The sequence below is a fragment of the Plecotus auritus genome (genome assembly GCF_963455305.1).
Source record: "Plecotus auritus genome assembly, chromosome: 6".
In the NCBI taxonomy this organism is placed as follows: domain Eukaryota; kingdom Metazoa; phylum Chordata; class Mammalia; order Chiroptera; family Vespertilionidae; genus Plecotus; species Plecotus auritus.
The window spans coordinates 44,952,924-44,976,424 of NC_137773.1; the positions used below are offsets into that span (position 1 = coordinate 44,952,924).

Sequence of the window (23,501 nt, forward strand, 5' to 3'; positions counted from 1 at the left end):
GTTTTTTTTTTTACTGTATAATTTGCAGTGACCATCTTATACAGCATCTTTATATCTTGTCTTAATTCCAAGTTAATTTCCCAGAAATAAAATTGCTTCATTAAAAGGTATATTTTCTTCTCTCTATATATAAAAGGCTAATATGCCAAGTGTCCCCTTGGGAGTTCAACCAAGAGACCGGGAGTTTGATCGCTCGCTATGACATGCGCTGACCACCAGGGGGAGGCGTGGAATGAAGGAAGGCCCTGGCTGGCCATGATGGCCAGCCAGGCCTACGGACCCTAACCATGCATGAATTTCGTGCACCAGGCCTTGAGTACTATATATTTTTTTTAAAAAAATATTTTTGTTGATTTCAGAGAGGAAGGGAAAGGGAGAGAGAGAAACATCAATGATGAGAGAGAATCATTGATTGGCTGCCTCCTGCATGACTAGGGATAGAGCCCACAATTCCAATATGTGCCCTGACAGGGAATCAAACCATGACCTTCAGGTGCATGGGTCAGTGCTAAACCACTGAGCCACGCTGGCTGGGGAAAAGGTATATATTTTTTAAGTGACATATTTTAAGTGACAGATTATCATTAAAAGATTATACTGCTATACACTCTTGCCAACAGCTTGAGAGAAATGTCCATTTCTGTACAGGCTGACAACACTTGGCATTCATTTTATTTTTTTAACTTTTTATATATATATATATATATATATATATATATGTGTGTGTGTGTATATATATATATATATATATATATACATATATATATATATATATAATTGATTTTTTTACAGAGAGGAAGGGAAAGGGAGAGAGAGTTAGAAACATCAATCACCTGCCTCCTGCACACCCCCCACTGGGGAAGTGCTCGCAACCAAGGTACATGCCCTTAACCGGAATCGAACCTGGGACCCCTGAGTCCGCAGGCCGACGCTCTATCCACTGAGCCAAACTGGTCAGGGCTGGCATTCTTTTTTTAAAATATATATATATATTTTAAAAATATGTTTTATTGATTTTATTTTTTTTTTAATATATTTTATTGATTTTTTTACAGAGAGGAAGGGAGAGGGATAGAGAGCTAGAAATATCGATGAGAGAGAAACATCCATCAGCTGCCTCCTGCACGCCCCCACCTGGGGATGTGCCCACAACCAAGGTACATGCCCCTGACCGGAATCGAACCTGGGACCCTTCAGTCCGCAGGCTGACGCTCTATCCACTGAGCCAAACCGGTTAGGGCTGTTTTATTGATTTTAGAGAGGAAGGGAGATAGAAACATCAATGATGAGAGAGAATCATTGATCGGCTGCCTCCCGCACGCCCCCTACTGGGGATCGAGCCCGAAACCCAGGCATGTGCCCTTGGCCAGAATAAAACCTGGGACCCTTCAGTCCGCACGCCGACACTCTATCCACTGAACCAACCCGGCCAGCGCAACACTTGGCATTCTTTTTTTTTGGTCAGTAGAATAGGTGAAACAATGTTTTGTTGTTTTAGTGCATTTATTTATTAGTTCAATTGAGTACCATTTTATGTTTGACCATTTGTATTTCTTTTTGGATCACTCAGATTCTTTTTGTTGTTGTTAATTCTCACCTGAGGATATTTTTCCATTGATCTTTAGAGAGAGTGGAAGAGAGAGGAAAAGACAGAGAAACATTGATGTGAGAGAAACATATTGATTGGTTGTGGAGGATCCTGCAACCAAGGTTCGTGCCCTTGACCGGAATTGAACCCGGGATCCTTTGGTCCGCAGGCCAATGCTCTATCCACTGAGCCAAACTGGCTAGGGCTTTTAAGCTCATGATCATCCTTTCAACCATAAAAAGATGGGGTTGATGAGGTGGTCTGAGTAAGCAACTCAAAGGACTTCCTGATATTGAACTTGGAATTGGAGGAATGGTGTTCACACAGTTGGCATTTCACAAGTGCAGTTCTCTCCTCTTCACCCTCTCTTTTCTATCACTGGGAGCTTGCCCCTGTAAAGTTGACAGCATGAGGGAGCAGTTGTGGATAGCTAGCTTTTAAAGGGAAAAAGTGCTGGCTTTGTAAGTTCAATTCTTTTTCTAAACTTCTTAATCAGGAAACTTGTTTCCAAGAGAGAAATTGGGACTTTGTAACAGGAATGTTTTAGGAAAGTCTTCCTCTTGGAAAAGTAAGCTAACTCAAGGGACCATTTAGTAACCAGTGTTAAGAAATCACTATCCTAGAATATCCAACCACATTAGCCAACACAGTTTATCACATCCTCAGTGATGAGATTAAATTATGGTAAGGAAAAATGCATATGAACATCCCAGTTACAATGTATACATAAAGCTACTCCATTAATAAACTGTCAGCATTATAGATTACACTGTTAAATGTAAAAATTTCCCCATTATCGAGGAATTAAAAGTTGAAAGATTAAACTTTCAACAAAAATCCAAAATTTTTGAATCCAAAAGAATTGACTGAAATAAAAATCTTTTTCTTTTATTTTTGAAAGTGTGTTAGAAATAAAGTTCAAGATTCTTCCTCCCCAACTTACTTACTTTTAGCTAGAGGTTGTAATCAGTGTCTGGACAGAGTATGTGATAATATTGAGTTTTAAATCAATAGAAAAATAAACTCTGTCACATTCAAATATTTTTTTCTCCAGTTTTTTTTTTTTTTTTAATTTTTTTGGTTTCAGAGAGGAAGGAAGAGAGAAAAACATCAATGATGAGAGAGAATCATTGATCGTCTGCCTCCTGCACATCCCCTACTGGGGATCGAGTCTGCAACCCGGGCATGTGCCCTTGACCAGGATGGAACCTAGGACCCTTCAGTCCACAGGCTGATGCTCTATCCACTGACCCAAACTGGCTAGAGCTCTCCAGTTTCTTAATAACTTCATTGTGTCATTCAGTATTGAAATTTAAAAGTTTACTTTTGTTTGCATGTGGCCAGAATAATTTTATCTTTAATTTCTGACCTTAATTTTGTGATTTATGTCTAACTTGTTTGTAATAAAGCCATAAAAACTTGCTTGTGTGGCCTATTCCTTCTTACTTTTCATTATATCAAATAGTTTGTATAAGGGTGTATTTTGTAACTACCAGGTTAATTTACTTGACTTAGCACTATTTTGGGACATGTTTTTAATTTTCCTGTGGGAAATGTTTCCCAAATGTTCTATACCATATAACTTCATAAAACATAGTATTTATAAAACATGCTTCAGTGAAATTCTAGATAATATTCACGCAAATATAATTTTCTGTTTTTTCCTACCGCCATTTTTTTTGTACTACTTGCCCATATTTTTTTACTATTGTATCTAATTTTTAAATTTTATTCTTAAGCATATTTACACATGTCTACACATATATGTGTGCCTAAAGTATAAAGAATAAAACAAATACTTGTGTATTCACTATTCTGATTTATTTTTATTTATTTTTTAATATTTTTTTACTTATTTCATAGAGGAAGGGAGAAGGAGAGATAGAAACATCAAAGATGAGAGAGAATCATTGATTGGCTGCCTCCTGCACACCCATCCCCCACTAGGATGGAGCCAGTAACACAGGCATGTGCCCTTGACTGGAATCGAACCTGGGACCCCTCAGTCCGCAGGCAAATGCTCTATCTACTGAGCCAAACCAGCTAGGGTACACTATTCTGCTTTAGAAATAGAATTATTACAGTATTCAAGATCCCTGAAAGCCCATTCCTGGTGACATCTTCAACTTTTGTCCTTCATCCCTCTTTGGTAAGTACAGATGGTCTTTGATTTTTGATGATTGGCTTATATACTGATACCAATTATAAGTCCAAAATACATTTAGTATGCTTTAAAGTATTGGTTGTTTATACTCGTGATTGTGTGGGCTGACTTGGAGCTGCAGTTCTCTGTGGAGCATCACTAGAGTATTATACAGCATATTGCTAACCTGGGAAAACATCAAATTCAAAATTGGAAGTACAATTCTGCCTAATGTTTATTGCTTTTGCACCAAACTATTATAAGTCAAGGACCATCTGTATCTTATTTAAATTTGCTTCTGGCTTTTAATTCTAATACTTTCATTTTATGACTTGGTCATTGCCATAATTTTTTATGTTTTGCTGAAAAATTCTTGTTTTGCTGAAAAATTATGTTTACTGTAGATGCAGATCCCAAGTTTAATCTTTTTAATGTTTACTATTTTGTGGGTCATGCTTAGGTAGATGACATTGCTCTTTGGTTATCTTGCTAGGCAGGGAAGCCAACAAAAAGACAGTGTAAAACTTCATTTGGAGACAGTATAATATATATTATTGTCCACTTCCGTGCTCTTATTTAAGGTAGGGACAAGTGGTGATTTCATCATATTCTTTTTTTTTTTTTTTAATATATTTTATTGATATTTTACAGAGAGGAAGGGAGAGGGATAGAGAGCTAGAAACATCGATGAGAGAGAAACATCGATCAGCTGCCTCCTGCACACCTCCCACTGGGGATGTGCCCTCAACCAAGGTACATGCCCTTGACCGGAATCGAACCCGGGACCCTTCAGTCCACAGGCCGACGCTCTATCCACTGAGCCAAACCGGTTTTGGCTCCATCATATTCTTGTGCAAACTTTTACGGAGACCTATTTGCTATGGCTTAATTTATTATAGTTGCCAAATTTTTGTGTTTTCAAGGACAAATAGTTTGAAAACTTCTGACTTATTTTCTGGATGTTCCTTGATGAGCATGTATTACTTTTATAGAAAAAAAAAATGTATCCCATTGGGAATTGAGTTACTAAATTTACTGTATTGAAATATAGTACATTTCTATTTTTTAATGTGTTTTGTTAGAGAAAAGATTAGTCTGTCAGTTTAAGTAAACTTTATATTTTGCACCTCTTGCTTTGAACACTGAAGACCAATTTGAACATACATTTGCTGAAATGTAGTTGATTTCTTGTTAGGAATTTGAGTCTCAGAACTTTGGATTTTAATGGGAATGATGATGACTACACTTACTTAAATTGGTATTATAATAGTTACTTTGTTTGTTTGTTGTTTTTTTCCCCTTCAAAGCACTTCTGAGCATTTTATGAACTTCCCTCCAAAGGTTATGAAGCTACCAGGAAACAGGCCCCCACCTAATACCCTTAATCTTCTCGGCACTTCTGCTGAAGAATTTGGCCTTCACAATGACTGGCTGCTTTGGGAGCTTTTCCTTCCCCAGAACTTTGTAGTAGCCCAATCGCACCACATCAATGATAGGAGCAGCTCCAATCTTGTTTTTGGCAGCATTTACCCATGTCTGCTCACTGACCAATGTACACAGTTTATCAAGGTTGATGGTTGGGCAAAAGTTGCGGTTCCTCTTTAAGTGGTAATGCTTCATGCCAACTTTCCCAAAGTAACCTGGGTGATATTTGTCAGAGTTGATCCTGTGATGATGCAAGCCACCAGCATTCCCCGGGGGCTTCCTGTGTCAGTGCAGCCATAGCTGTGGCTCACATGCACTGGAAGTTTCTTGGTCTTACTCAGTCTGGATGGCATGCTGGTGTCCAAGAATGTTACTTTATCAACACTAGTAAAAGAGTAAGATGCAAATTGACTGTACAGTCATGACGCCCACCAGCCAATCAGAAGTGAGTATGCAAATCAACCCAACAAAGATGGCAGGTTAATTTGCATACACAGGCACCTAGCAGCCAGGAGCGGGGGCGGGGAGGGGGGACACACATGGTGACGACGCAGGTGTTCTGCACCGCCCCAGCCACTCCGGGCCGCGTGGGAAGGCAGAAAGGCAGCTCGCACCAGAGCAAAGGCGGTGCCGGCAGCCAGGGTAAGGAAAGGCCCATTCTTGCACGAATCTTCGTGCATCGGGCCCCTAGTTAAATATATTGAATGGAGTGATTGTAAAAACAATTCTATGTGTGTGTTGTTTTGTTTTGTTTTTTAGAGCTCAGTTCCCCAAAAATTATAAAAGCAGGAAAACTCAAGACAAAGAAATCCAACAAGGTAGGTCTTTACAAAAAGTTCTTCAGTACTCTATTTTAATTTTGAAAATCATTGTTCTTAGATTATTGTGAATTTTTCTTCTAGTGATGGTAATTTGAAGTTAATATACTACAGAATTGTAGCTTTTACATAAACTCCCATATGCTTCTGTTAATCCTGTTTATATTAATTTAGTCAGTGTCATTGAATAGTGCTAGAGATCATAGGCCAAGGCCTTATTGTTTCAGCGTTCTGATGTTTGGAGAAACTGATTAATTTGGCAAATGCCTGCATATAAATTGAATGTAGGTGATTTTTAAAATTGCTTTCACCTTTAGAAAATATTTTTTCTACTTAAAATTTCTAATTTGCAGACATAACACCTATTTATTACTTCTTAGGCTAGTGATTTCAGCGATATGGCGAATTGGCCAACACCAAGTGAATTAGTGAACACTGGAGTGAGTATTGTTTAAGGCTTTCTTTCTATGTAGGGAAAAGATTCTCATTTCAACGTGCAGAACTTATTTCACTTCAAATTTAGAGAATTACATTAATAAAGAGGTGTTGAAAACTCAGCAGCTACCCTTTTCATAGTTTTGCCATTTTCATATAATGTATCTAAAGCCCATTCATTTTATGTTTCAGAATTTATGCTGTTCGTTTTTTTCTGATTTATAATATTTCCAATGTGTTGCAGTACTAACTATATATATGTACATATATGATATATGTATGTCATTGATCAATAAGTGTTCAATGAATGGAATTTTTTGAAATATATATTTTTATTGATTTCAGAGAGGAACGGAGAGGGAGATAGAAACATCAGTGATAAGAGAGAATCATTGATCTGCTGCCTCCTGCACACCCCACACTGGGGATCGAGCCCACAGGTGCCCTGACTGGGAATTGAATCGTGACCTCCTGGTTAATAGGTCTATACTCGGCCACTGAGCTGCGCCAGCTGGGCTAGAATTTTAATTTTAACGATTAAAGAAGCTCCAAAAGATGTTTCTAAGATACTGTATCAAGTGGGGTTTTATAGGATTAGCATGTGTGGTTATACATGTTTTCATTTGACACTGTGCACTTTGCTGTTTGTAATTTGTGTGGTGTATAATTGTAGGTAGTATATATTAGTTTAAACAGCTTAATTGGTACATGAATGACATATAATAAACTGCAAATATATATGTGTGTGGTATTTGTATCTGTAGTTCATTCTTATTGCTGAGTAGTAGTAATATTGTATGGATGTAATGCTGTTTGTCCATTCACCTATTAATGGAAATTTGTGTTGATTGTACTTATTTTTTGGTGTTAGAAATAAAGCTGTTATATTAACATTTGTATGTCAAATTTTGCATGGGTATATGCATTCATTTTTCTTGGGTAGATTCCTAGGAGTAGAATGGCTAGATTGTATGGTAGCTATTTGTTTAGCTTTTTCAGAAACTACTAAACTTTTTATTCCCACTGTCAGTGTAATGAGAATTGTAGTTATTCCACACACCACTAATACTCATTGTACATTTTTTTTAAGAATTATAAATTTATTAGGTCATCTGGAAAACCATTTGGGCTGAGCCCCAAAATGGCACCAGCTGCTCATTCTTAATTTTAGTCATTATAGTATGTGTGTAGTGGTATCAAATTGTAGTTTCAATTTACATTTCTCTAAAGATGTCAAGCACCTTTTCATAATACATTTGCCATTCAGTGTATCTTTTTAAAGAAGTACCTATTCAACTCTAGCTCATTTTTCAAAAATTGAGTTGTTTTCTCATTATTGCATTTTGAGAGCTTATTATACAGGGCTGGGCAAAGGCAAGTTTACAGTTGTGAGTACACGGAACAGTTGATTATTGTATTTATTAAATATTTTTCCATATGAACAACTATAAATATACTTTTTCCAAACCCTGTATATTTCAGATACAAGTTCTTTATCAGATACTTAGGAAATATTTTCTCCCAATCTATGGCTTGACTTTCTCTTAACAGTGTCTTTTGAAAAGTAGTTTTTTTATATTTTAAAAATTAGCATTTGTTTTGCAATATTTAGGTTAGGCATATTACCACAGATTTTTGGATATGCTAGTGAAAATGTTCATGAAAATTATTTCATTCCTAAATACTTTTTGCAGTGTCAGAGTGTCATCAACCAAGGAAATAAGAAACTACAAAATAAAAAAGAAAAAGAAGATAAAGTTGAAAAGAGAAATAACAGTGAGAGCAAAGAAACCCGGGAAACAAAACTAGATGGTCCTGGTGAAAATATCAGTGAGGATGAAGCTCAGTCAAATAATCAACGAAGGAAAGGTTTGTTCACCTATAACTTCCATTTTATTGAGGTATGATTGTATTAGCTTAAAGTATAGAACACAATGATTTGATGTATGTATATAATGCAAAATGACTACCACAATGTTTAACATACATCAATTCATAGTCACAATATTTTTTCTTTTTTTTTAATTTGTTTGGTTCTTTAAAAAAATTTTTTTTTTTTTTTAATCTTAGAGAGAAAGGAAGAGGGACAGAGAGAGAAACATCGATGAGAGAAACATAGATCGGTTGTCTCCTGCAGGCTCCCTAGTGGTAATTAAGACCACATCCTGGGCATGTGCCCTGACCAGGAATCAAACCAGCGACCTCTTGGTTCATGGGTTGACATTCAACCACTGAGCGGGCACAATTTTTTTTCTTGAGATGAGAATTTTTAAGCTCTATTCTCAGCAACTTTCCAATATATAATACAGTATTGTTAATTATCGTTGCTATGCTGTACATTGCACACTAGAACTTATATAGTAGTAAGTTTGTAGCTTTTGATCATCTTCACTCAGTTCTCCCATCCCCCAACTGTCTTTCTTTGAGTTCATTTTTTCTAGATTTCACATATAAGTGAAATTATACAGTATTTGTCTTTGTCTCACTTATTTCATAGCATAATGCCCTCAAGGTGTATCTGTGCTGTTGCAAATGATAGGATTTTCTTCTTACTGTTCCATTCACTACATTCAACACATTTTTGTTATTCATTTGTCTGTCAGTGGACTGTTTTCCATGTCTTGGCTGTTGTAAAGTATGTGGCCCTGGTGAAAATGTCAGTAAGAATGAGGCTCAGTCAAGTAATTAGTGAAAGAGAGGTTAGTTTATATGTTCATTTTAGTCTTACTTTCTGGAAGGAAGTTATAGTAATGAAGAATTGTATTTAATCAATTGCTTCCAGGTAGTCAGTCACCAATGATTATTTTTGGATTTCTTCAGGATACCATCTGCAAATGGTAACTGATATGTTTTTGTAGTATTCATTTCTGAACTATTAAGCTTTCCTTTTTTTTTTTTATGTGAGAATGAAATTAAGTTGAACTTAATAGAGATGAGTATAGATACATGATTGGAAATTTGTGTAAAGCTAGTGTATTGATTTCAGTGAGGAAGGGAGAGATAGAAACATCAATGATGAGAGAGTATCATTGATCAGCTGCTTCTTGCAGGACTGCCACAGGGGATTGGGCCTGCAACCTGGGCAAGTGCCCTGACCAGGAATAGAACCATGACCTTCTGGTTCATAGGTTGACTCTCAACTACAGAGCCACAATGACTGGGCCATAACTATTTTTTTTAAAAAATATTTTTATTGATTCAGAGAGTAAGGGAGAGGGAGAGATAGAAACATCAATGATGAGAGAGAATCACTGATTGGCTGCCTCCTGCACACCTCACTCTGGGGATTGAGCCCACAACCCAGACATTGAGCCGTGACCTTCTAGTTCATAGATCAATGCTCAACCAGTTAGCCATACTGGTTGGGCTAACTATTGTTTTTTAAATCAGCATTGCAACTGATCCCTGTCTTTCAGGGAGTTCTGAGATAATGTTTTTCTGAGAAAAGTGAGAACAATTTTGGTCAAATTTTTTCCCTCATACCATGCCCTCATACTTTGAAGAAAAAAAGATGCTGTCTTTACATCCTTTTCCATATTTTCAGAACTTTTCATGTGTCTAGGGGACACATGATTGGACTGCTTTGTAAAACCATATATTCATCAGTGTTCTGAGCCTAGGTAAAAGTGTCTGCAGGGGCCTTTTTTTTTTTTTTTTTTTTTTTAAAATATATTTTATTGATTTTTTACAGAGAGGAAGGAAGAGGGATAGATAGTCAGAAACATCGATGAGAGAGAAACATCGATCAGTTGCCTCTTGCACACCTCCTACTGGGGATGTGCCCGCAACCAAGTTACATGCCCTTGACCGGAATCGAACCTGGGACCTTTTAGTCCGCAGGCTGATGCTCTATCCACTGAGCCAAACCGGTTTTGGCTGCAGGGGCCTTTTGGTAGAAAAAAAATTTGTAAACTGTCAGAAGGTCATAACAGGCAAGGTGAACTTTGGAGAGTGGCAGGAGATGATATTGGAGAGGTAGGCATAGTCAACATTATGCAGGATTAAATCTTGGAATTAACATTTTGAGTTCCATGGGAAGATGTTGAAGCATTTTAATTCATGGAGGGTAGTCACCAGTGAACTTCTTTAATAATGGAAGTAGCAATCTATCATGTATTAAATACTTTATATCTTTATTTTAATGATTAGTCCTTAGCTGCAGGGTAAGCATTAGGCTCACTTGGTACAATGAACCAAGGCTAATTGCTCAAAGGTGGTTCCAATAGGACAACCATGTGGTTATTAGAAAAAAATTTCCCCAGTTCTTAAAAACGTTTTCATGCTATTTATTTATTTATTTATTTATTTATTTATTATTATTTTTTAAATATATTTTTATTGATTTCAGAGAGGAAAGGAGAGGGAAAGAGAGATAGAAACATCAATGATGAGAGAGAATCATTGATTGGCTGCCTCCCGCACACCACTTACTGGGGATCAAGCCCGCAATCCAGTCATGTGCCCTTGACCGGAATCGAACCCGGGACCCAGAGTCTGCAGGCCAACGCTCTATCCACTGATCCAAACCAGCCAGGGCTTTTTCATGCTTTTTAGACACATAGGTAGTCTTTTCTTTTTTACTGTTATTTATAGACTAGAGGCCCGGTGCACGAAAAACTCGTGCGGGGGTCGGGGGTGGGGGACGGGGAGGTGTTCCTCAGCCCTGCTTGTGCCCTCTCACAGTCCGGGAGCAATCAGTCAGACATCCTTAGCGCTGCCACGGAGGCGGGAGAGGCTGTGAGCCCAGCTCAGGGCTTCTGGCTGAGCGGCGCATCCCCTGTGGCAGCTCCTGCGTTGAGCTTCTTCCCACTGGTGGTCATTGTGTGTCATAGCCACCAGTCGTTCCAGCGTTCCGTAATTTGCATATTAGCCCTTTATTATATAGGATGGCAGACCTGTCATCCTGCTCTAAGATTTGTTTTCCTTGTTAATTGCTTCAATTAAAACTATCAGCCAACAGTAAAATCTGGGTGTTTATAGTTAGTGATTCATATACAGTAGGTCCTCAGGTTATATCGGAGATCTGTTCCTAAAGTGCTATGTAATGCGATTTTCACCATAAGTTGGAACCCACCTACATAAGCACCTACATCACTCATATGGAGCACATAACACAGCAATAATGAAGTGAAATAGTAAAAAAAAAATTAAAAGAAAGATAACAATTCCTGACCTTTATTTGTGGCAGATAACTAATAAAAAACATAAAGCACATATGTACATACGTCGAAATGACAGAACTTTTTTTTTTTTAAATAAATAAATGGGAGATGGTGATGTAACCACAAAACAAGGTACGTCAAGTCCAACATAACCCAAGGACTGCCTGTACTCAAGCCATGAATTGACTTTCCTAAGAGCACACATTTTTAAAAAATGTTTTATTGATTTTAGAGAGAGTGATAGCAACAAAAATGATGAGAGAGAATCATTGATCAAGTTGCGTCCTGCACAGCCCCTACTAGGGATGGAGCCCACAACCGGGACATGCGCCCTTCTTGGGAATCCAACAGTGGTTCATAGATTGAGCCACTCATCCATGGAGCCACACCAGCCAGGCACACATTTTTATCTTCAAACAAAAGGCTTGTTTATGCTCAAGAATCTCTTGATAGAATTTAGTCTTTAAAGAGTTTTTAGATTATTTCCTATTCTCTTTCACTAATGTCTCCATATGTTGTAGGTTTTATGGGAAATCAGTACTGTAGTTGCACAATAATATTCCCTTTCCTTTAATTACCTTAATAGTGTTTCCATTGCTCATGAGTGTTTTTGTTTGGTCAAAAAAAAAATATATTGGACAGAAGAGTGAAGATTTTGAAATCTTAACTGTGGAATCCACGAATAGGCCATCTTGAGAATTACATTATGACAGTTACATTATCTTTTCGTCAATAAGAAAAGTTAAATTCCTTAATTCTCTTAAGAAGTAAGGAAAATGGCCCTAGCTGGTTTTGCTCAGTGGATATAGTGTCGGCCTAGGAACTGAAGAGTCCCGGGTTCAATTCTGGACAAGGGCACATGCCTGGGTTGCCGTCTTGATCCCCAGTGGGATACTCAGGAGGCAGCTAATCGATGATTCTCTCCCTTTTTAAAAATTTTTTTAATGTATATTTTATTGATTTTTACAGAGAGGAAGGGAGAGGGACAGAGTAAGAAGCATCGATGAGAGAGGAACATCGATCAGCTACCTCCCGCACACCCCCTACTGGGGATGTGCCCGCAACCAAGGTACATGCCCTTGACCGGAATCAAACCTGGGACCCTTCAGTCCGCAGGCCGACGCTCTATCCACTGAGCCAAACCAGTTAGGGCCGATGATTCTCTCTCATCATTGATGTTTATATCTCTCTGCCTTCCTCTCTGAAATCAGTAAAAATACATGTTAAAAAAAATAGGAAAATGTGAGTAGTAGCTTTAACAAGATTTGTCAAATGCAGTTAGATACATGTTACACTTAAACTTAATTTTGAAAAACCTTTCATTAGTATTAATGCTGAATAAATTAATATTTTATCTATATTTTAGATCAGGGGTCCTCAAACTGCAGCCCGCCGAGGACGTTTATCCGGCCCGCCGGGTGCCGCTGCCTATCCTGCTTAGCAGCCGACTCGTCCCAGGCCCGCAGTGCGCATAGGAATTTGTTCATAGTGGTTTTTTTTTTAAACTATGGTCCGGTCCTCCAACGGTCTGAGGGACAGTGAACTGGCCCCCTGTTTAAAAAGTTTGAGGACCCCTGTTTAGATAGTGACTTAAAACTAAAAGTTCTTTTGAATCACTATCCAAGCTTTCCAATGTGTACATTATAATGTCCTATCAGGTATACCCCATTCTCAAGCCTAAGAATCAAGTATTAGATAGTAGTGTGTACATGTGTTATTTTTGAACACTTTATCCATTAGAATTAAACAGAAAAGTGAGCATTTCACTTAAAAGCAAAAGAATTCCAATGATACTTCATCACTGAATTTTCAATTGATTTTTAGAAATGTTTACAGAAAATACTTTATTTAAAGAGCTGTGTGAGAAGAAAATTATTTTGGTATTGTAGAGATAATCCCTTTAAGAAAAAATTAAGTCTCATTTAATTAAAATACAGTCTTTTAATACTTTTATTTTTTAATTCTATTTTTATTGATTTCAGAGAGGAAGGGAGAGAAACATCAGTGATAAGAGAGAATCATTGATTGGCTGCCTCCTGCACGCCCCCTGTGAGTTCTCTTTTTTGCTCAAACCTTCCACCACCACTCCACCCTCGATTCCGCACCCACCCACCAGGGATGTCTCTATTTTGCTTGTTGGTTCAAATTGTTCATTAAATTCCACATGAGTGAAATTGCCAAAACGGGTTTGGCTCAGTGGATAGAGCGTCGGCCTGCGGACTGAAGGGTCCTGGGTTTGATTCCGGTCAAGGGCATGTACCTTGGTTGCGGGCACATCCCCAGTGGGGGGTGTGCAGGAGGCAGCTGATCGATGTTTCTCTCTCATCGATGTTTCTAGCTCTCTATCCCTCTCCCTTCCTCTCTGTAAAATATCAATAAAATATATTAAAAAAAAATTCTACGTGAGTGAAATCATATGGCACTTGTCTTTCTCTGACTGGCTTATTTCACTTACCTAGCATAATGTTCTTCAGGTCCATCATGCAAAGGGTAAAATTTCCTTTTTTACTGCAGAGTAGTATTCCATTGTGTGAATGTACCACAGGCTTTTTTATCCACTCATCTATTGATGGACAATTAGGCTGCTTCCAAATCTTGGCTAACCTATATAATAAAAGGCTAATATGCAAATAGACCTAACAGCTGAACGACCGGTTGCTATGACATGCACTTACCACCAGGGGCAGGCGCTCAACGCAGGAGCTGCCCCCTGGTGGTCCATGTGTTCTCACGGGGAGTGCCACTCAGCCAGAAGCCCTGAGCCAGGCTCACAGCTGGTAAGCGCAGAGGTGGTGGCTCACGGCTGGTAAGCGCAGTGCTAAGGATGTCTGACTGCTGGCTTAGGCCCGCCCCTAATGGGGAGCAGGTCTAAGCTCTCAGTTGGACATCCCCCAAGGGCTCCCGGACTGTGAGAGGGCGCAGGCCAGGCTAAGAGACACCCCCCCCCCCCAAGTGCATGTATTTCTGCACTGGGCCTCTAGTTGTAAATAATGATGCAATGAACACAGGGATACATATATTCTTTTGAATTAGTGTTTCGGATTTCTTTTTTTTTTTTTTTTTTAAATATATTTTATTGATATTTTACAGAGAGGAAGGAAGAGGGATAGAGAGTTAGAAACATCGATGAGAGAGAAACATCGATCAGCTGCCTCCTGCACACCCCCCACTGGGGATGTGCCCGCAACCAAGGTACATGCCCTTGACCGGAATCGAACCTGGGACCTTTCAGTCCGCAGGCTGACGCTCTATCCACTGAGCCAAACCGGTTTCGGCAGTGTTTCGGATTTCTTTGGATATATTCCCAGAAGAGGAATCTCTGGGTCATACGACAGTTCTAATTTAGTTATGTGAGGTAACTCCATACTCCTTTCCACAGTGGCTGCACCAATCTGCATTCCCTTCAATAGTGCACTAGGGTTCCCTTTCTCCACATCCAGGCCAACACTTATTGTTCGTTGACTTATTGATGATAGCCATTCTGACAGGTATGAGGTGATATTACAAGAGACCTTTCAAAGTTACAGTTTTATTAAAAATTGTGTTGTTATTAAATTATTTCATTTTGTTTTCTTCAAGCTAATAAGCACAAGTGGGTACCACTCCACTTAGATGATGTAAGACCAGATAGTCAAGAAAGACCAGGATCCCGGAACAGCTCAAGGTGTCAACCTGAAACAAATAAATCATCACAAAACAATAGGAGAAATGATACACGAAGTAAGTTACACTCTTAGGAGAAAAATGACTGAGGAACTATGTCTTACTGCTTATTATTATTAGTTTTTTGCTTATTATTTTAATTGCCAAGAATAATATAAACTTTTTGAGAGTAAGTTGCAGGCATTGTTCTCTTTTTTTATTTTTTTTTTTAATACTCACCCAAGGGTATTTTTTTCCATTGAATTTTCAGAGAGAGGAAGGGAGAGGGGAAGGAGGGAGGGGGAGAGAGAGAGAGAGAGGGAGGGAGGGGGAGGAAGAGAGAAACATTGACGTGAGAGAGACACACTGATTGGGTGCTTCCTGCATATCAGGACATGGGATGAAACTGCAACCTAGGTAAGTGCCCTTGTCTGGGAATCAAACTCGAGACCCTTCAGTCTGAGGGCCACCACTCTTAACCACTGAGCCAAACCAGCCACGGCCAGGCATTGTTCCTCTTTAACCCTAAATACCTTCAGAATATATGTTGTAAAAACAGTAATAACAGTGTGAATGTCTACAGTCAGTTTTCCTCCTCTCTTTTCTAGGATCTAATCTAGATCACACATTGCTTTTAACTGTCTTTAATCTTTAGTGTCCAGTAGTTTGGCATAGTTCTTTTGCTTTTGTCTTTCATAACATTGATTTTTTTTTTTTTTCTCTGAAGACTGCAGGACAGATATACCTCACTTTTCACTTTCTGGTGTTTCTTTATGATCAGATTGGCTTATGAATTTTGGGCAGCAATACTGCATAAGTTAATGGTTTTCTTCTCCAAGCATCACAAGGAGCTGCACATGATCTTAGTTTATCTTGTTACTGGTGATACTTTGAGCACTCAAGTTGATGTACTCCAGGCTTTAATATATTTTTATTGATTTCAGAAAGGAAAGGAGAGGGAGAGAGAGAGAGAAATATCAATGATGAGAGAGAATCATTGATTGGCTGCCTCCTGCTTGCCCCCTACCGGAGCTGGGGCCTGCAACCCGGGCATATGCCCTGACCGGGAATTGGAACAGTGACCTCCTGGTTCTTAGGTTGATGCTCAACCACTGAGCCACGCCAGCTGGGCAGGTTTCTTTAATTTATAGATATTCTTTTTTTTTTTTTTTTTTTGGTAATTAATGTTATTTGTAGGGTGAGACTTTGAGATATGGGAATCTTAAGACGTTTCCCATGCGCTTTAGTTTTCATTGATGAGTCTTACCTGATTTAGTTATCATCACAATAGTTGCAAATGCTGGTATTTTTCTTATTGCATTATTCCTTCTGTATTTATTAGTTGACATTCCACCATAAACAACAGCTTCCCATTATTATCAGAATGGACTTATGGACTCCGTTAAAATTTTTTTCTAGTGAGTTATCCATTGCCATGATTACTTAATTTGATACTCATATTTAACTATTGGGAGCCTTTTCTAGGTGGTTTCTGTATCCTTTTTTAAAAAGTCATCTTTACTGAGCCTATAAATCACATATATTAAAATGCACTAAAATTGCTGTTACTTTCCCCAACCATTAATGTACTTGCTTTCTGTCAGGTTAGATTTGCCCTTTCTAGAATTTCATATATATTGAACTATATAATATATGTTATGTACTCTTGTGTGTCCTTTTGCTCAACATGATGGTTTTCAAACTCATCAGTAATGTTTCATATGTCAATAGTTCTATATCTTTGTTGCAGAATAGATTTCTGTTGACTGGATATACCCCTTTATCAATTCAAATATTTGTGGATATTTGACTTATTTCCAGTTTTTTGCATATTATAAGTAATACTGCACCCCAGCCAGTTAGGCTTAGTGCCGTGGTCGGCAAACGGCAGCTCACGAGCCACATGCGGCTCTTTGGCCCCTTGAGTGTGGCTCTTCCACAAAATACCATGGCCTGGGCGAGTCTATTTTGAAGAAGTGGCGTTAGAAGAAGTTTAAGTTTAAAAAATTTGGCTCTCAAAAGAAATTTCAATCGTCGTATGTTGATATTTGGCTCTGTTGACTAATGAGTTTGCCGACCACTGGTTTAGTGGATAGAGCGTCGACCGTTGGACTAAAGGCTCCTGGCATTGATTGTGGTCCAGAGCATGCACCTCGCTTGCAGGCTCGATCCCTGGCCCTGGTCTTGGTGGGTTTGGGAGGCAACCAGTTGTTATGTCCCTCTCACATCGATCTTTCTGTCTCTCCCCCCATCCCTTTCCACGCTATAAAAAACCAGTGGGTAAGGATTAACAACAAAAAAAGTAATATGAACATCTATGTACATGTCTTTGGGCATATGTGTCAGTTTCTAGGTAAACACCTAGGATGGGCTTGTTAGGTGGTATGGTAAGTACATATTTAACTTTATTAGAAATTTCCAGATTGTTTTCTAAATTGGTTGTACCATTTTACATTCTCACCTGAAGTATTTTTTTCCTATTGCTTATTTGTTAAGCCATAAGTCTTAGGGAATTTCCCTTACTTTTTAATTTGCTGATTGCATGGTATTCTTTAACATGCTCTTTTTATCTTTTCTACATATTACTGGTAAGAGCAGGAGGGTTTTTCCTGTTATTTTTGTTTGTTTTATATTTGTTTCTAATACGTTTTTATTATTTCAGAGAGCAAGGAAGAGAGAGAGAGAGAGAGAGAGAGAGAGAGAGAGAGAGAGAGAGAGAAACATCAATGATGAGAGAGAATCATTGATTGGCTGCCTCCCACATGCCCAACACTCAGAAACAAACCCACAACCCTGGGCATATGCCTTGACCGGGAATGGAACCGTGACCTCCTGGTTCATAGGTTGAAGCTCAACCACTGAGCAATGCCAGCCAGGCACCAACTTTTTTTTTTTTTTTTTAAGGAAGTCAAAATTAATTCCTTCCTATCTAAAACATAGTTAATAATTTAAAAATCTAGTCAGTAGTTATATTTACTCAATTTTCCACAAAATATGACTTTAAATTTATAAAAGCTATCTACAGGAAAATTTTCCTTTTGTATCAGTTTCTCAAGTATATCATTTTAATGTTTTATTATAAAAGTAATATATTCAATAATTAAAATTTTTTTAAATTTAATCTTTATTGTTCAGATTATTGCAATTGTTTCTACTTTTCCCCCCCATAGCTCCCCTCCACCCGGTTCCCACCACACCCTCTGCCCTAACCTCCCCGCCACTGTCCTCATCCATAGATGTACGATTTTTGTCCAGTCTCTTCCTGCACCCCCCATATCCCTTTCCCCCTGAGAATTATCAGTCCACTCCCTTTCTATGCCCCTAATTCTATTATATTCACCAGTTTATTTTGTTCCTCAGATTTTTAATTCACTTGATTTTTAGGTTCACTTGTTGATAGATATGTATTTGTTGTTCATAATTTTTATCTTTACTTTTTTCTTCTTCCTCTTCTTAAAGAATACCTTTCAGCATTTCATATAATACTGGTTTGGTGGTGATGAACTCCTTTAGCTTTTTCTTATCTGTGAAGCTGTTTATCTGACCTTCCATTCTGAATGATAACTTTGCTGGGTAGAGTAATCTTGGTTGTAGGTTCTTGCTTTTCATCACTTTGAATATTTCTTGCCGCTCCCTTCTGGCCTGCATAGTTTCTGTTGAGAAATCAGCTGACAATCTTATGGGTGCTCCCTTGTAGGTATTAACTGTTTTTCTCTTGCTGCTTTTAATATTCTCCCTTTGTCTTTTGCCCTTGGCATTTTAATTATGTTGTGTCTTGGTGTGGTCCTCTTTGGATTCCTCTTGTTTGGGGTTCTGTGCCCTTCCTGGACTTGTAAGTCTATTTCTTTCACCGGGTAGGGGAAGTTTTCAGTCATTATTTCTTCAAATAGGTTTTCAGTATCTTGCTCTCTCTCTTCTGGCACCCCCATAATTCGGATGTTGGTACGCTTGATGTTGTCCCAGAGGCTTCTTACACTATCTTCAACTTTTTGGATTCTTTTGCTTTTTGCTTTTCCGGTTGGGTGTTTTTTGCTTCTTTGTATTTCAAATCTTTGACTTGATTCTTGAGATCCTCTAGTCTGCTGTTGGTTCTCTGTATAACATTTTTTATTTCAGTTAGTGTATGTTTAATTTCTAGTTGGTCCTTTTTCATATCCTTGAGGGTCTTGCTAAATTTATCGGCCCTTTCTAGGAAATTCTTGAAAAGCCTTATAACCGTGGTTTTGAATTCTATATCCAGTCGTTTGTTTTCCTCCATTTCTTTCGTTTGTGATCTGTTTCTTTGCCTCCGTATTTTTGCCACTTCCCTGAGTTGGTAGGGTAGCTTTGTGTGCTAGGTTTCCTATATGGCCCAGTGGGTCGGCCTCTCCAGTTAACCTGAGGTGGACACTCTTGGTGCACCCCTTTGTGGACTGTGTGTACAGCCTTGTTGTAGTTAAGTCTTGATTGTTGTTGGTATCACTGGGAGGAATAGACCTCCAGGCCAGTTGGCTGTGAGGATCAGCTGTGTCTATGCTGGGAGAAGTTCGGTGCTGGAGATAGCCTTATAGGATTAGACTTGCAAAATTGCAAAAGCCTCTGTGCTCAGCTTGGATGGGGCGGAGTCTCAGGGCAGAGCAGACAGTCTTGGCTTCCCGTCAACCCTGCCCTTGGGCATGCCTCCAGACCTCTGCCTTCTGTGACTCCCCTGAGTTTCCGCCTCACAGTCCAGATTCCCCCTGTAAGAGCGTGGGTCCCCAGGGGCTCGCCTGGAACTGTGGTTCAGTGCAGTCAGAACTGGGGTTCAGTGCAGTCAGGAGCTTCCGACTCCCTTCCCCTAGGGAATGCCTGCGGCAACCTCCACATTCAGCTTTCTCTGCGAGCACTTGCATGCGCTTCCAAACCCGCCGCGGCTCCCCCGGGTCTCTGAGTCTCCATGTGCCTTTCTCTCTACCTGACAGTCCAGACTCCCCCGTATGAGCCTGGGTCCACGGGGTTTTGCCCAGAACTGGGTTTCAGTGCAGTCGGAACTGGGGTTCAGTGCAGTCGGGGGCTTCCTTCCCCCTCCCGCCAGAGAAAGTCAGCCAGGCACTCAGTCGCCCTTCCTCGCTGCGTGTGTCTCCGTACCTCAGCCCTTAGCCGCTCCTCTGATTCTCCGTGAGCTTTTTTCTTTCCTTCTAGTTGTAGAATTTCCACTCAGCCAGCCTTCCTGTGGTTCTGAATAATGTCCATTCTGTCTTTTAGTTGTAGTTTTGAAATTGTTGTGCGAGGTAGCAGTTTAGGTGCTTACCTATGCCGCCATCTTGGTTTCTCTCCCATAATTAAAATTTTAAATTAAATTTTGGGTATATAAGAAAATATAGGATTATGCTAAAGTAGGTTTACATTCATGAATATGCAAAAACAGTTTATTCTTGTACTATATATTTCTCCATACTAACAAGTATACCTACTTTTGCCCACCTCTATCTATATATAAGGTTATGAAATCTAACATTAAAAATGCATGTTAGTATTACCTTCTCTGTGTGCCCTCTGCAGTTTTCATCTACTTGCCACCCTTCTGAGAAATAAAAAGCCTCAAGTTTTATTTTTTTTAATGTTTTTGAAATTGACATCCAGTATGACTCCATTTACATATTATTTGGCACTAATCTTTTTACCTAGTGTAATTTTTTAAGGTTCATTTACATAGTCTTTGACACTAATTTTTTTAACTTCAGAGAGAGAAGGAAACTGACTCTGAGAATGAAACATCGATTCGTTGCCTCCCACACATGCCCCTGGGGTACCAGGAATCGGGACTACACTCCAACCAACTGAGTCACACAGGCCAGGGCTTTACTTAATTTTGTTACGTTTATACATATTGGTTGTATTGTTGTGATTCATTCTTTTTTTTTTTTTTTTTATTCCCACCTTCTAAAAGGTATTTCACTATTGGATAAATTCTGTTTTGTTGGTGGACATTTTGAATTGTTATCCATTTTTTTGATATTAAAGTGCTGTCATGAACATTTTTATGCATGTTTTCCAGTAAATGTATATAGGAGGTTCTCTAGGGTAATTTTTTAGACTGCAACCCATAAGATGCATTATAAAATTGATGTATTGGGTCATGATCAAATATGTAAAAAAATTTGACAGCCTGGGGGACATTACATCGTAAATTTATTATGACAATTGTGTTTAAATTACAAAAATGTTTCGCTTGTATACTACGGTATATCATAAAATAGGCTTATCATTGCTCTTGCCAGGTTGCTCAGTTGCTTGGAGCATCATTCCATACAACAAAAAGGTTGCGAGTTTGATTCCCAGTTATGGCATATAAATTGCAGGTTCATTTTCCAGTCAGGGCACACACGAGAGGCAACCAATGGATGTTTCTTTTTCTCTAGCCCCTCCCCCCTTTCTCTCTCTCTCTACATCCTCTCTCTCAAATAATATCCTTAGGTGAGGATGAAAAAAAAAAAATAGGCTTACTATGGTTTACGCAGAAATATTTGGAGAATACTATTGGAAGAATTGGCAGAGTCTAGGCCAGTGATTCTCAATGGGAGTGATTTTTATTTTCCTCCCAAAGGGACATTTGATATTGTCTGAAGATAACAATGGTTTTCATAGCTGGATGTGGGGAGTGTTGGGAGGTGAGTGTGTGTTACTGGCATGTAGGTGGAGGCCATGGATGATGCTAAACATCATACCATACTGCAGTACAGCTCCCCACACTACAGAGTTATCTGGCTCGAAATGTCTATATTGCCAAGGTTGAAAACCCTGATCTATAGTATATATATACACCTTATTATTTCCAATATTTTAAAGTGCATGTATCTGTTTTTTCTCTCACTAGTAGTATACAGATATTCTGTCTTTACTATCTTGGTTCACAATTGATATTGGCAGGACCTTGAAATGTTTGTCTGAGTGGAGCAGATGAAATGCTCTTTCATTGTCTTCATTTGCATCTCACAGCCAATGACGCTGAGAACCATTTTCTTTTTTTATTATTTTCATTTCTTAGTTTGCCCTACCTGTCTTTTAGCCATTTTCCTGTGAGTTCCAGTGTGGGCACGTTTGTGTATAAGAGCTTTGTATGACTTCTGTATATAATTTGTGTATTGTATTGCAGATATCTTCTCCCAGTATGTTTTGTGGTTTTATTTCTTTTTTCTTTAAAAGAAACGCCTGTTGGGGGGTGGGAGTGGCCGGGGAGAGGTCAATGGGGGGGGGGGGGGAGGGGGAGAAGACATATGTAATACCTTAAACAATAAAGAACTTAAATTTAAAAAATTAATAAAAGAAACATCTTTTACTTAAATAGAAACACCCTTTTCTTAAACATTTTGTGAAAATAAGTATTTTTTCAGTATGTTATTTTTACTTACTAGAATTTCTTTTTTATATGTCAGTACTTTATGGGCTCCCTTTATGCCAGAGACATTTTAACAAGTTTCTATGGGATCTCTTAAGTTTGTATCTATCTGAAGATTGCCTGGTTACTAAATAACTAGATACAAAGTGAAGAGAAGTGGTTACCAGGTTTTCAGAAAGATAATCATGTTATTCATAGCTGTAATTTGGAATGTATAAAAATACTTTTATTTCAAAAAGGTTGGAGACGTGATAGAGAAAAGAGAGATGATCAAGATGAAGTTTCCAGTGTGAGAAGTGAAGGTGGTAATATCCGAGGTTCCTCAAGAGGCCGAGGAAGAGGCCGAGGACGGGGAAGAGGACGAGGCAGAGGAAATTCTCGATGTATGACATGATTTTGTGTGTGTGTGTGTGTTTTTAATTAGATAAACTTTGAAAAAGGGGTGTAAGCCTTCAGCCTTAGTTTTCCTTACTATCTCATATGTAACTATTTACTTGTCTGATAATATAAATGATTTTATTTTTTATTCCTTGAAATACTGTACTTTGAATTTTTCTTTATAGTAACTACTTTTTTTTTATTGTTTAAAATATTAACATATATTAGTACATATATCTCCTTTTTTTCCCCCATTGACCTTTCCCCAGCCTCCCCTAACCCCTGTCACATGCCCTCATCCCACCCCCCCAGTGTCTTGTGTGCATTGGTGTGCTTATATGCATGCATACAAGTCCTTTGGTTGATCTATTTCCCTCCCTCCCCAACACTCCCCAGCCTTCCCGCTGTAATTTGACAGTCTGTTCGGTGCTTTACTGCCTCTGTATCTATCTTTTTATTCATCAGGTTATAATGTTCTTTTCCATAAATGAGTGAGATCATGTGGTAGTTTTCTTTCATTGCCTCGCTTATTTCACTTAACATAATGCTCTCC

General features: G+C 38.6%; 1 protein-coding gene and 1 pseudogene across 7 annotated transcripts in view; one reads left to right on the top strand and one right to left on the bottom strand.

Moving 5' to 3' along the window:
• LARP1B (La ribonucleoprotein 1B) overlaps positions 1–23,501 on the top strand; it is a 157,314-nt gene that overhangs the window by 58,913 nt on the left and 74,900 nt on the right. For 4 of the 6 annotated variants that reach the window (XM_080676776.1, XM_080676777.1, XM_080676773.1 and 1 more), the window contains 5 exons: positions 5,916–5,974; positions 6,355–6,414; positions 8,104–8,278; positions 15,151–15,291; positions 22,810–22,953. In XM_080676776.1, the coding sequence (XP_080532902.1) occupies positions 5,916–5,974; positions 6,355–6,414; positions 8,104–8,278; positions 15,151–15,291; positions 22,810–22,953 (579 nt within the window). The remainder of the gene's footprint in view (positions 1–5,915; positions 5,975–6,354; positions 6,415–8,103; positions 8,279–15,150; positions 15,292–22,809; positions 22,954–23,501) is intronic. The other 2 variants (XM_080676775.1, XM_080676774.1) reach the window with 2 other exon arrangements.
• Positions 5,074–5,509, bottom strand: LOC308250573 (large ribosomal subunit protein uL15-like; annotated as a pseudogene). The gene has a single exon. The product of its transcript is annotated as a large ribosomal subunit protein uL15-like (transcript).